Source organism: Sapajus apella, unplaced genomic scaffold (assembly GCF_009761245.1).
Source record: "Sapajus apella isolate SASKATOON/1434 unplaced genomic scaffold, GSC_monkey_1.0 scaffold258, whole genome shotgun sequence".
Taxonomy (NCBI): domain Eukaryota; kingdom Metazoa; phylum Chordata; class Mammalia; order Primates; family Cebidae; genus Sapajus; species Sapajus apella.
The window spans coordinates 271,134-285,013 of NW_022437198.1; the positions used below are offsets into that span (position 1 = coordinate 271,134).

Genomic DNA, 13,880 nt, shown 5'->3' on the forward strand with positions numbered 1-13,880 from the left:
GAGTCAACACTCCTCCTACTGCTCCTGGCTGCCTGATTACTGCACAGGCATCTCTGGGGCAGCCCCAATGTGCAGTAATCAGGCAGCCAGGAGTGGTAGGAGTGCTGAACATCAAGGGAAGTATCAGCGCCTCTTCTTAGTGCCAGTGTTCCCTCAGACATCTCAAGAAGCACCTATGGATGAGGCTCACCCAGAAAAGAAATGGGTAAGATCACACAATGAGGAAATCCAGGCTGGGGAAAAAGCTTTAATATCCTGCTATACCATGGTGAGCAGAAGCCCAGGCAAAGCGTCTACTCAGGCAGCTGTGGTGGTTTTGAGCCCATCAGGTCCCACTTTCACCACAGCCCCTCCCTAAGGTGCCATCTAGAATTCTGCACACATTCTTACTCCCAAAACACAGGGCTTTCTTCCAGCTTGCTTTTTGAAGGAGGCATTTAAACCAGAAGGGCGAAGACGCTGATACAGAGTTTGGTTTTTATTGTTATGTGTTTGGTTGGGTGCAGAATTTGCCCTCACCACCCCTGACCACCCTGGCCCCCTGGGAGGCACAGGCACAGAGATGGCTCCAGATGGCTCTTGCCTGCCACTCTAGGCCTCGGGACTTACACAATGAGCATAGTGGGTTCCACCTTCCAATAGGAAGTGCAAACTCTAATTCACAGACTTCACCTGGAGGGAGAGGTCGTCTTGGCTAAAGGCACTTTAATTGGGAAGCAAACAGCAAACCCAATGCCGGGGTTTGTCTTCCTTCTCGTTATTCTGATAAATCTAGATGCCACTCTGCTGGAGAACCAGCACTGCCAGCAGCTGGGGTTAGTGCACTGACTGAGTGAGGCATGAGACCTGCTTACTGGTAGAACTTCTTGTTAGGGCTGTTAGCATGGTCAGCTAGCAGCTGGCAGGGTGTGAACTGTTTTCCATAGGCAGCCTCATACTTCTTGAGCCGGTCCACTAGCTTCTGGGCGCCATACAGATCCACAAAGCGGAAAGGCCCTCCAAGACAGGGCGGGAAGCCGAGCCCAAAGACGGCTCCGATGTCTCCCTCTGCAGGTGTAGCCAAGATCCCCTCCTGAAGGCACATAACTGCCTCATTCACAAATCTTGTCACCAGGCGGAACTGGATATCTTCGTCTGAGGAGCTGCCAACAGAAAGAGATGTTTAGGTAGAAAGAGAGGAAAAGGGAAGAAAAGCCAGAGCTGCAGATGCAGAATGGAGGTCGGGATGGGTGCACGGGGAGCTCTGTGGGCGGGTTAGTGCTGGCCCTCAGAGAAGATGCTGCCTGGGTGGGCCACACTTTCCCATGGAAAAAGTGGAGAGTAACTTCCCTGAACTAACATGAAACTGAGCACCTAGAACAGGGCCTGGTGCTGAGAAGATAATCAATACCTTTTGACATCAACAACAGTCAGCTGTTCACACATGACAAAGATCTGGGAGGGTGATGGGGCTGGAAAAATGGAAATGGAAGAGGGGCTGGGAAGCTTTGGGGTATCAAAGAAACGTATGTTTCCAGGCATTAGCCATTCAAATGGACTTACACTTCAGACTTTGGAGGTATCTTCAGACTCGCTAAAATACTATCCATGTCAGAATTCAAATTCTTATTCTTCACACCCTCCTGATAGATGTAAAAGCCCTTCCCAGACTTTCGACCTAAAAGAGGCAAGAAAAGGGAGTGTTACTATTTGTTCTCAGAACCCTGGCCTGGCCAGGAGTGGTGGCTCATGCCTGTAATCCCAGCACTTTGGGAGGCCGAGGTGGGTGGATCATTTGAGGTCAGGAGTTCGAGACCAGCCTAGCCAACATGGTGAAACGCCCACCTCTACTAAAAATACAAAAATTTGCTAGGTGTGGTGGTGGGAGCCTGTAGTCATACCTACTCGGGAGGCTGAGGCAGGAGAATTGGTTGAACCCAGGAGGTGGGGGTTGCAGTGAGCTGAGATCATGCCATTGCATTCCAGCCTGCGCGACAGAGCGAGACTGTCTCAAAAAAAAAAAAAAAAAACCCCAAAAACAAAAACTTGGCCTGAGAATTCTTGTCTCTGTAGGTCTACTGTAAAGCTCTGGCCTCTTCTGAATTCCTGAATTTGTCTAGCTAGCTAACCCTAGCAAATTAGTCTTTGTCAGAAGAGTAGGCAGAGAAGGAGGATCTTGTGACCTGGAGCTTGGGCATCTGTGTACCTGGATGAGAAAGGCCACCTAGGTGAGTTTTAACATCCAGACATGCAACACCAAGCCGTAGGACACCCAGGCTGTAATGCTGATTTTGCTATTTTGCCAAGAGAGAAAGTTACCTCTCTGTGGGCCTCAACTGTATACTGTGTATTTTGAGCTTATACTTTCTCCCCACAGGTGCCAGACAACGTGGCAAAGCCTGGATGAAGAGCTTGCTTCTGCACTGTTGTCTCGGGGGGGAATAAAAATGCTTGTACATCTGGCATAACTTGGACCAGGAGATGGTAGAGCCCTAGAAGGGTAGAACTCTGCCTTTTGTCCATAATCTATAGTCCTAGCCCTTAGAAGGTTCTCATGAAATCTTTTTCTTTTTTAAAGAGAAGGGATCTTGCTATGTTGCCCAGGCTGGCCTCTAGCTCTTGGGCTCAAGTGATCCTCCCACCTCAGCCTCCTAAGCAGCTAAGACCATAACTGGTTGCCACCATGCCTGACTCATGAAATCATTTTTGAAATCTTCAATGATGGCCGGGTGCAGTGGCTCACGCCTGTAATCCCAGCACTTTGGGAGGCTGCGGTGGGTGGATCACCTGTGGTCAGGATTGAGACCAGCCTGACCAACATGGAGAAACCCCACCCAGTCTCTACTAAAAATTATCTGGGCATGGTGGCGCATGTCTGAATCCCAGCTACTTGGGAGGCTGAGGCAGGAGAATCGCTTGAACCTGGGAGGCGGAAGTTGCAGTGAGCCGAGATTGCACCACTGTACTCCAGCCTGGGCAATAAGAGCATCTCAAAAAAAAAAAAAAAAAAATCTCCAATGACAAGTGCTCTGTCTAAAGTTTGCTTTAGAAGACTTTCCTCCATGAGAGCTTCTGTAACTCTTTGGTCTCAGGAAACTGCTCAGAACTTTGTAACTAATGGTGCTAGTTATGTTTCCTTGAGGTTACTCACCTAGGAAGCCCTTGGAGACCATCTGTGTCAGCAGTTCTGGGTTTCCACCTCCAAACCGCTCCCCAAAGGCTTTGCCCAGATCTTCTGCCACATGTTTCGCTACATCCACGCCAACTTCATCCACCAGTGTCGCGGCACCCACAGGAAAGCCAAAGCTTGTGGTAAGGGAATCCAGCTTCTTCGGGTCAACTCCTTCCTGAAAAGGAAGTGAAGCAGGGACCTCAGGGGAAGGCCAGCCCAAATCCCCCTAGAGGGGTCCCTGTACTGGCTCCAAACACTGCCTGTATAAAACCCACTTCTGAGTGTCACCTGACCAGGCTCAGGACTGGTGCTATTTCATTCAAGGAAGCATAAACAAGTTTGGGGCCACAAGTGGAAAGTCTGAGCCTTCTCTAATCTACAGCACTTTAAGACGTTTAGAGATGAATAAATTCTTCATTTTCTTCTTGTTTGCATTTCTGAATTTCAATAATAAAGAGATTCCATGACAGACGGTTGAATGTGTCATGACCAACAGAAGAAACGTTATCAAAGAGCAGTGCTAAGAGCCCTGTGATCCCCGAGTCTGGGTAAGTGCCCAGCGAGCAGAAGCCCTCTCCTTTCCTGCCAGAATGACCTCGATGGCTACTGGAGGGGTCTGTGTGCTGCAGAAACAGATGCAGCACCAGTTGGACCAAGCAGGCCCTGTTCTGGATGGTCCCTGCCTCAGAGAGGTGCAGAAACAGCACAGAAGACAGGCTGGGGGGGCCTCTGGCTTGCCAAAACAGTGACAGGCTGCAGGGGAGAGGGAAAACTTTGCCCCTTTCGGTGCAGTATGAGCCCAACTTCCCACTTCCCTGCCCTCGTGCAGGGATAGGGCACGAGGGACCTTCCTGGACAAGAGCAGGAGTTGGTTTATCAGAAGGAAGCTTGGTCCTTACCTTTACATTATGAGTTTTGGAGTGACTGAAGGAGTAGAAGATGCCTCAAATACTCTGGAGAGCAATACCTACCTGGAGGATTCGGATGACTTCAGACATCATGGGTGCAAGACACCTGGTGGTATAGAAGCCAGGTCCATCCTGCCAAGGGAGGGAACATGAGCTCACTGGCCCTGCTGCTGGAACTACCAGAGTCTGAAACACTCTACCTTTCCCAGGGTCACTTCAAAATCATTTGAAAGTCACTGTAAAACTTAAGGTAACTTAAAATCTCAATCAGAATCCTTAAAAATGAAATTTCAGGGGAAGCTATACTAGGGGTAGTCTGGTTGGAATCAAACAACAGCATGTAGTTTCATGGTCACCTTCAAGGTCTGGGATGGCTGAGAGAACCCTGACACACCCTAGATACTCCCCACTCCCACCTTGACTCAGTGGGACAGTCAATACTACCATCCATCCTGAGACAACCCAGGAGAAAATCATATCAAAATCTAGTCATTTGCCCCAGATCATTATGAACAAGCCTGGAGGTAAAGGAGTTTCATTAGAACTTTTCAAACTGCTGATCTGTACACAGCCCCTTACCTTAACTACAATGATGACCTTCCCCTGCTTGAGACCGACTGCTACAGCTGAAGCACTGGTGTCTTTGGAAGTTTTTTCGGTTGTGATAATCTCCAGCAGCTGCATCTTGTCCACGGGAGAGAAGTAGTGCATGCCAATCACCTGGCAAGGGGAACCAAAAGCCGACAGATTGGAGGATTGCCGATGAACCTAATACATTCCTTCTCTGCTAGGAAAACACTGGAAAGAAAGGTGGCTGTGATACAGGAATACTGCCTGACATAGCTGAGTAGTTTGGTTCCATGGATCTTCAATAAAAGATCAGTATGTTTAGGGAGGGCATACTGGAATCCTCCTTTTCCACTTACTTCTAAATTTTTCACTACAGACATCTGATTCTCCCAACAATCAGTGCCAAAACCACAGCTTGAGGCCAAACTAGATTTATTGGGGAAAAATGGATGAAGGTTCCACTTAGATGAATGATACTGATGGTTTAGGTAAGAGGATCCATTTTTTGGGAGGATGGGGCAGGCAGAAGAATTAATGTGCTGGACTGTCAGAGATGTATTTGCACTTTACACAGATGGGTCTCACCACCAGGATACTAGGTTTAACACTCCTCAACAATCAGATGCACTTGAAGCCTCATTAAACCAGCAATTCCTCCAAGTGTCGTACCCGGCCCAACCAGCAATGGCATCAGCTGGGAATGTTAGGCCTGCACAGTCTCAGGCCTAGCCCAGCCCTACTGAATCAGAAACTTCACGGGTGGGGCCCAGATTTGTTTTAATAATCCCTCCTGGTGATTCTGATGCATGCTAAGGTTTCAGAGAACTGCCTCATTAAGCTAACAGTTACATGGTCTTCACAACAGAACTGCAAAAGAAGTCTAATTCAGCAATTTATAGTTTTGCTTTCTCCCTCCACTTTAGCTATAAGGTACAACAAGTAATATCTATAATTTCTAAGTGCTCATTATCTACCTGTTCTTCAATACATTTACCACTTATTCCTTACATTTAATCCATTACAACCCTGCGAACTGGTCAGCCTACTTATCTAGATGAGGAAAAAAGGATTAAGAGGTTGGTAGTTCAGAGTCAGTCAGCAAATGATGGGGTGGGATTCCATCACAGGTCCGTCTGTCTCCAGTGCCACTGTGGAATACACAGATCAATTAAATGTTACGTAAACTTACCAATCCAAAAGTTGCTTCTAACCCCTAAACTGTTTTTTTACTTACGTCTGAAATACTTAGGACCTGATTCAGACTCAGTACTCCTGAGCAAAAGGAATTAGCCTTTAGTGACACAGAATTTCTACAAAATAAAATGCACCGATCTTAAAAGTGTTCACATCGATGCATTCTGACAACTGCATATACATCCATATAATCATTACCCCAGCAAAATACATTTATATCACTCAGAAAATTGTGCCAAAGATGACCAATGCATCCTAGATGGCTGGGGATTTCCCAATTGTGGCACTGAGGTTCCTATGTCCCTCAGTCCCAGGCAAACCAAGACGGCTGGTCACCCTACTTTGCATTTTTGGCCTTACTATTAAAAGAACAACGTAAGGCAAGCAGGTAAGGAAAGCTATCCGAGATACTTGGAGGCCAGAGCTGCAAAGTGTGATGTTTGCTCAGCTCCGACGGTGGGGAGAGGTTAGCATCAAATGAACAGCAACAGCATCACCTGTACTGATTTTAGATGTCACACAGGTGCCTTGAGTGATGTGACATGGCCAGACTGTCCATCTGTAGACTACAGCTGCCACTTCTCTTTTGTGACCTTTTTCCTGCCATCATTGAGCCTGCCTCTGTCAGGCCCCTGCATCACTTCTAATCTGCTGTGTGCTAGGAAACCAGATTACCCTGCATTAGCAAGCTAGAAGAGTAGGAATAAATAGGCTTTTGTGTTTTCAGTACACAGAATTTGTGTTAACTCTATCAGCTGCTTAAAGTTCTTTTATTTTGCCTACTTTCGGCTGGTTCTGCTTAGCGGAGGCTAACTGGTATTCTCCAGAGAAGTGAGTTGTTTTACTTTTCTTTGAATGATTTCACTTCCCCTTAATTACTCTGGTTGAGAGCAAAAATAAATTTCTGGGCATCATTCCAAATACTCACAGAAAGTGCTTCTATACCCAGCCCTTTCATGTCCTGGGTAGAAGGTGTAAGCAAACCCGCAGGCAGATACATCCCGCCATTCCTGCCATTCCTTATCTGGAGTTGGAAGCAAACCTGCTCCCAACAGTCACTGACTCTGCTCTGTAGCGGAACTGATTATTTTGGAGCATCCTTTCTTGTTTTAGGTCCTGTCCCTCAATGCCTAATTGTAGGATACAGGTAGGCTTTATATCCTGGACCTGAAAAATAATGCCCATCTGGGATCCTTGGAAAGGATATTTTTGGTTGTACTTAACTTATTCCTGCATCTCACACTAGTCATGGGATTAGCATTTACGTGTCTGGTGTTTAGGAACCACCGGCAGCCACTTCATAATCCACACCAGTCTCTTCTGTACTCAAGCTCTAAGTCTTTATCGGTGAATCTGAAGAAATAAAACATCTCAGGGTTTTTCTTTGTTCCGAGTTTACCTTCTCAGGTCTTTTGCTGACAGCAGCGATTTCACTGATTGGGAGAGCAGATGTGTTACTGGCAAAGACACAGTGATCTGGAATCACCTGCAGGGAAAAGCATTTAGGAATGTCAGGTAGGCCTGGGAGATGACTAGAGGCCACAGCAAAGCTAACGAGTGACACCTGGGCCAGCCCACTCTCTCACCCCCAACTGCTCAGACAGTAGATGCCACTCACCCAGACACTAGCAGGTCACCCAGGGGCTTTTGTGTTGGGGAATACGTTGACCTTGTTCCTTTTCCCATTCAGCCTTCCCTCTAATTATGGCCCATCATAAGGTCACCTTATCTTGACCTGGAGACTACATCTCAGCAGCTGGGTCAATAAAACAGCTTAAACACTGAAAAGAGCCTTGAATCCCAATTTATTCATTTCAACACCCAGCATGGGTGTCAACTCCTCTTCTTGTTTGGATCTGCCCTGGAGTCTGGAAGCTTATGAAACACTCCCCCACTTCACCTTTATAAGAACAAGCCAAAATGTGCATGGCTGTCTCATTTTATACAGTGTTACTAAAAAACGTATACCACTGTAATTACAGCTACAGTACATGAATACTATTAACTATTAGCCTTATCAACCTGGAGAATAGTCTCTAATGCAGATTGTCTCAGCATTCTGGCCATGATCCCAACTTACTCATTTTTTTTTTTTTTTTAAAACAGAGTCTTGTTCTGTTGCCCAAGGTGGAGTGCAGTGGTGCAATCTAGGCTCACTAAAACCTCCGCCTCCCAGTTATTCATGTTTTTATTCAGATGGTTGGATGAAAAATGTGGAAGGCACACCTGTGAAATGTGTGCAAATCTGGAATACACAGAATCTTAACAGAGATGAGAATCGAGGAAGATACATTCAACACACTGAAAAGCTGAGTACAAAATAAGATCAATTATAATGCAATAAAGGTGAAGTAATGCATTAAGATTTTTTTTAAAAGGAAAGAACTGTATAGGCACTTGAAGGACAAGACCTGGCTTGGCAGTATTTGTGATAAAGATCCCATGATTTTAGTTAATCAAGAGTGGAGGCTGGGCATGGCGGCTCACAACTGTAATCCCAATAAGGAGGCCAAGGATGGAGGACTGCTTGAGGCCAGGAGTTCAAGACCAGCCTGGGCCTCATAGCGAGACCCTATATCTACAAAAAATAACTTTAAAAATTAGCCAGGCATGGCGGCACATGCCCGTAGTGCTAGCTACTCCAGAGGCTGAAGTGAGAGCATCACTTGAGCCCAGGAGTTCTAGGTTACATCATGCCACTACATTTCAGCCTGAGTGACAGAGTGAGACCCTGTCTCTAACAACAAAAAAAAAGTAGTATGAGTTGACGGTACAGCATGACTGCCAGAAAGCTTACACAGTGTCAGGTTACTTTCTTAATAGTATTGTGTCTAATGCTGGTGGCAAAATTCTTTCTGAAGAGCAAATTAATGTCTCTAAAGCTGGCTGGCAAAAATTCTGCCCTTCCTTGGACATATATGTCTTTTCTCCCAGCTAGAAGTAGAGTCCGTTTCCTTTCTTGAATCTGAGCTGGTCTTGTGACTTGTTTTTATCAACAGAATTGGGCAGATGTTACCTTGCCAGTTCCAGGTCTACCTAGCTCTGCGAAGCCCAGTCTTCTTTTTTTATTTTTTAAATTATTTATCTTTTTTTCTTCCTGACAATAAACTTAGGAAGCTCAGTAGCTTCTGCTTTTGTTCTCTCAGAAGCGCGCAGCAAAATGCAAAGTTCTGGTGAGATGCTAAGTGAGGACAGGCCAGGAGAGATGTGGCGGAAGCAGTGAGGTGCCCAAGCCAGCTTCCAGTGGAATGCAGTCCCAGGAGTGACCCCAGCCCTGAAATTAATGGACTTAAGCACCAGCTGTCTCTGCAGAGCCCTGCCCGGATCGCAGAATTATGAAGACAGTTATTGTAAACACAGCAGTAGAACACCAAGACATAAGAAGATACTAGAGAGGATAACTGAAATGGGGTGGTCTAGAGTTAATGTCTGTGGAAGAATGTTCAAAGGAATGGGTTTTGTTAGTTCTATGGGCAATAAGAGAAGATAATGTTTGTTTGTTTATTTTTTGAGATGGAGTCTTCCTCTGTCGCCCAGGCTGGCGTGCAGTGGTGTGATCGCGGCTCACTGCAACCTCCGCGATTCTCCTGCCTCAGCCTCCTGAGTAGCTGTGATTATATAGGCACGCGCCACCATCCTTGTCTCTTCCTTCTCCTTGCCTGCTGGGTTCTGTCTCTTCTCCTTGCTGCCTTTAACTTCACTTCATGTTTCAGTTGTGACTATTATCTTGATTGGTTTCTAGTCTGCACTTCTCTTGATTTGATCCCTCTTCTTTTTTCTTTGACCACTGGCATCCCAATGGCTAAAACTAACAAACTTTTCTCTTTTTTTTTTTGAGTTGGAGTCTTGCTCTGTTGCCCAGGCTGGAGTGCGGTGGCACAATCTCAGCTCACTGCAACCTCCTCCTCCCTGGTTGAAGAGATTCTCTTGCCTTAGCCTCCCAAGTGGCTAGGACTACAGATGTGCACCACCAAAAATTAGCCCACCTAGTTTTTTTATTTTTAGTAGAGACAGGGTTTCACCATGTTGGTCAGGCTGGTCCCAAACTCCTGACCTCAGGTAATCCTCCTGCCACAGGCTCCCAAAGTGTTGGGATTACAAGCGTGAGCCACTATGCCCAGACAACTTTTCTCTATTCTGATCATCCCAAAACCAGATTTTCCAAAAGCAAATACCATGTCCTAGTCAGTAAGTGCTCTTCTCTCCACCGTGGCTGTGTCTGCTTTTGATGCTTCGAGAATCTACCTACCACTGCAGTGCCCTGAAAGCCCCAGGAACATCATCTAGATGTCTAAGTTGAAATGTCATCTAGCACAGATGGAACACAGATCCACCAACCTCATCTGAACTTTCTCCCTCACTTGAATCTAGCATTACACTTTGCCTAAGGAAAAGATTTTGGAATGTGTGTCTCACAAGGGGAATGTGTCCCCAACAGAGCTGCTCATCCTTAGTTTTTAAACCCCCTTAGGTTCAGACTTTTTTTTTTTTTTTTTTGAGAAAGGGTCTCCCTCTGTTTCCTAGTCTGGTCTTAAACGCCTGGTCTCAAGTGATCCTCTTGCCTCGGCCTCCCAAGTGCTAGGATTACAGGCATGAGCCATCATGCCTGGCCTTAAGTTCAGTCTTAGTGGAGCACAGACCATCCCCACATGGAAGGAAATCTTAAGAGTACCACCTACTTCCTCACAGCTCACTGCTCATTATACCCAGCATGTTGCCAAGTCAGAATCATTTCATGTTCATCTTTTAGTAACCCACATTCTGTTTATCCAACTGTAGACTAGTTTAGGTGTCGGTCCTACCTCATGCCTGAATTACTGCCATTACTACTTCTTGGGGCTCACTCTTCCTACTCCCCACTTTAAGTACTCGTTTTGTTCATGTCAGCCCATCTCAAGAGGTGGTTATGGAGAACATTTGGGAGCTGGGCCAAAGCAGCATTTCCACAGAACAAGCATCTGGAGGAACTGTCCTCCCTATTTCCTTTGCAGCCTTAGACCTGAAGAGGTTTGGTTATGGCTTGTGGCTAACCAAAAAACCTTAAAGCATCTGGCTATCCTCCATGAGGTCATCTGTATGTTTGGGTGACAGAGCTCCTACATGAATAAGGTGAATGAATCCTGTGTTTATGGTAATAAACTACTTAATTTTCTTCCTTTAGAATTTAGACTTGACCTTTATAACATATGCAGTGTGCATAAGCACACATAAAAACTTAACTTTGATAACAAATAGTCCTTTTTATAAAAGCAGCCATGGGTTTCCTATAGCTCCTTTAAAAAAAACCCACCTCAGTGTTTTTTGCTCACTACGCTAGAATTCAAGTACAGCAGCCCCTTGCTTACCGCTTCTACTTCCTTTAGCACTCTGTGCTTAAGACTAAGGTCCTCAAACACAGCTTCAATCACCATGTCGGCCTTTTCAAAACCTTGGTAATCAAGCTGCCCAGTCAAGTTGCTGAGGATGGAATCCCTTTCAAATGATGTTAGAGCTTTCTTCTTCACTTTATCATTCAATCTAGAAAAAACACATTCCTAGTTAGATAGGAAGAAAAGGAAACTAACATTTATTGAGTGTCCATGGGCCACAGTACACATGTGTTCTTCAACTCTGTGAAGTAGTTCTTCTATTACCCTTATTTTGAGAGAGATTTCTAAGCTGTTTAAAGAGTCTCAGAGGGACCTCTGGTCAAATAGCTTGATAAGGGAGGGTGCTAGAATTCAAAGACATGTTAACTCCCAAGTGCACATTCTTTCTACCACAGAATGCCTCCAAATGCCCAACTTACGTAAACTAAATCACTCTTAAACCAGTTAAATTTGCCAAGAAGAGGAAACAACACAAATACTAGAATGGCAAAAAAAAACAGCAGCTCTGGTAATTCTCTGCCTATGACAGGGGAAGCAGCCGAAGTGTGTTTGAGACCACATGGTTGCATATTTGTTTACAGCAAATACATAATTTTATGTTATTCTGTATTATTGTAATCTTCTAAAGAGCAGAGACCAAACATTATTTCCTATATTCTCCATCTACTTCCCACTCATTAGCTAGTAATACATTGCACTGATTACAAAAAATATTAACTCAAGGTTTCTTTTTTCCCATAGGGAGCAGAAAAGGATTCCTGCTTTTTAGACATTTAACTGATTATTTTTCATTGCCAAGGGAAACAGGCTCTCTTAGATTCCATCTGACCACACTTCAGAATAAACCACCTAGAGTTTTCCTCTAAATCAAGAATGAAGCTAAACCCCATTCACTAATTTCCCTAACCAAAAGAAAAATTAAGGCCACAAGATAAATACAAAGGAGTATTCAAATAAGGTGTTAAGGGCTGGGTGTGGTGGCTCAGGCCTGTAATCCCAGCACTTTGGGAGGTTGCAGTGGGCAGATCACTTGAGGCCAGGAGTTCAAGACCAGCCTGGCCAACATGGTAAAATTCTATCTCTACAAGAAAAACAAAAATTAGCTGTGCATGGTGGTGCATGCCTGTAGTCTCAGCTTTTTGTGAGGCTGAGGCACAAGAATCACTTGAACTCAGGAGGCAGAGGTTGCAGTGAGCCGAGATCATGCCACTGCACTCCAGCATGGGCGACAGAGCGAGACTCTGTATCAAAAGAAACAAAAACATCAAACAAGGTCTTAAAACTATGGGTTCAAACCTTCTTTGGTTTTTGACAATCGCGACAGCAGTCAGCATTAGTTGCTCTAATTCTAACGCCTGATGAAACTATTCCCAAGAAAGGACAGGAACTATTATGTCCCAAGTCAGCAGTGTGGTGAATGGCACTCACCAGAACCTGATGTTTCTAAGACAAAAAGGGGAACCCAGGACACTATTCAAGAGAGACTAGGGGAAGGAACTATTTTAGAGCAACAGTTTCTTACTTTGGTGACGGTATAGAATGCTGTTTGGGATGCTTGCATGCTAGTTTCAGGGCAGTGCTGCTATCCAGCATATGTCATTTTTTTGGTCAGAATCTTCTACTATAACTTGTTATCTTACAACAATCTGCCAACATGATTAAATCTGCCAGCTCCTGGTTGGCATTATGGCAGTAATATGTGAGCTTCTCTGCAGAAAAGGGATAACAACATGCGTAAGCTACGTAATCCATTTAAGAAACAAAAAAGCTCACTCAGCTAAAAATCACAGGCAGGATGGTTTAACTGCAGACAGCCTATCCATTAAATATGAGCAGAAACCTGTGATAAAACCAACCCCCCATTTGGCCAAGCTGCTACTCTATCTCCTCACCTGCAAAACAGGCAGTAGGGGTGTGGCGGTGAGAGAGGCAGGTGGAATATGGGTGAGAATGTTATTCCTCCTTTATTAATTCAGAGGTAAGATGGAGATAGTCTGTAAAGCCCCAGACACTGTGGAGGAATCAGTTCACTACTTCTCTCTGTAATGCCATCAGGAAATACAAGTCTCAACAGTCCTGATCCTGGCACCCATTTCCTTACATCCTAACCTCACTCAGTCTTCTCAACAGTCATGCTATTTCAATAATCCTTAATAATACAGCAATTACATGCAAACTGTATCAAAATCCACACTGATACTAAAGTGTAAATGGTATTAACAAATATCTACTAGATAAAATTTTCCCTTCTGCATTCAAAGACTACAGACTTCAAGGATGTTAATTATCTATAATATCTATAACAAAACAAAGTAAAAGAAGGAATTGGTATCTAAAAATCAAAAGAAACTTGGCTTCACTATGAAGTACTAGAACTCATTATGTTCAGGAAAAAGGAATCCATGATGACAAAAACAAACAAAAAAACCCACCAAACCATGCGAAAGCCAACCAACCAAGAAACAAAGGACATTCTAACTTGCAAAGATAGAGAGCAGACTTACCCTTTGAACACTTGTTGCTGTCCTCGGCCTAGCCCAGTGAGTGTGGCATCTTTAAGTAAAGTCTTTAGCCCCTTATCCACAGAGACTTGGGCGATGCCTGCTCCCATCAGCCCTGCACCAAGAATAGCCAGATGCCTGCAAGGAAAGGACCAAATGACTTTTGGTAAACAGCTCTTAACTCATT

General features: G+C 44.9%; 1 protein-coding gene across 1 annotated transcript in view; it reads right to left on the bottom strand.

The window, feature by feature from the left end:
* Positions 1–458: 458 nt before the first annotated feature.
* The window catches only part of HADHA (hydroxyacyl-CoA dehydrogenase trifunctional multienzyme complex subunit alpha), a 54,905-nt gene continuing 41,483 nt past the window's right edge, over positions 459–13,880 (bottom strand). The window contains exons 12-19 of the mRNA XM_032271876.1: positions 13,697–13,831; positions 11,169–11,340; positions 7,223–7,309; positions 4,639–4,779; positions 4,123–4,191; positions 3,131–3,326; positions 1,543–1,657; positions 459–1,142 (exon numbers count right to left, since the gene is read on the bottom strand). Of these exons, the coding sequence (XP_032127767.1) occupies positions 851–1,142; positions 1,543–1,657; positions 3,131–3,326; positions 4,123–4,191; positions 4,639–4,779; positions 7,223–7,309; positions 11,169–11,340; positions 13,697–13,831 (1,207 nt within the window). The 3' untranslated portion in view covers positions 459–850. The remainder of the gene's footprint in view (positions 1,143–1,542; positions 1,658–3,130; positions 3,327–4,122; positions 4,192–4,638; positions 4,780–7,222; positions 7,310–11,168; positions 11,341–13,696; positions 13,832–13,880) is intronic.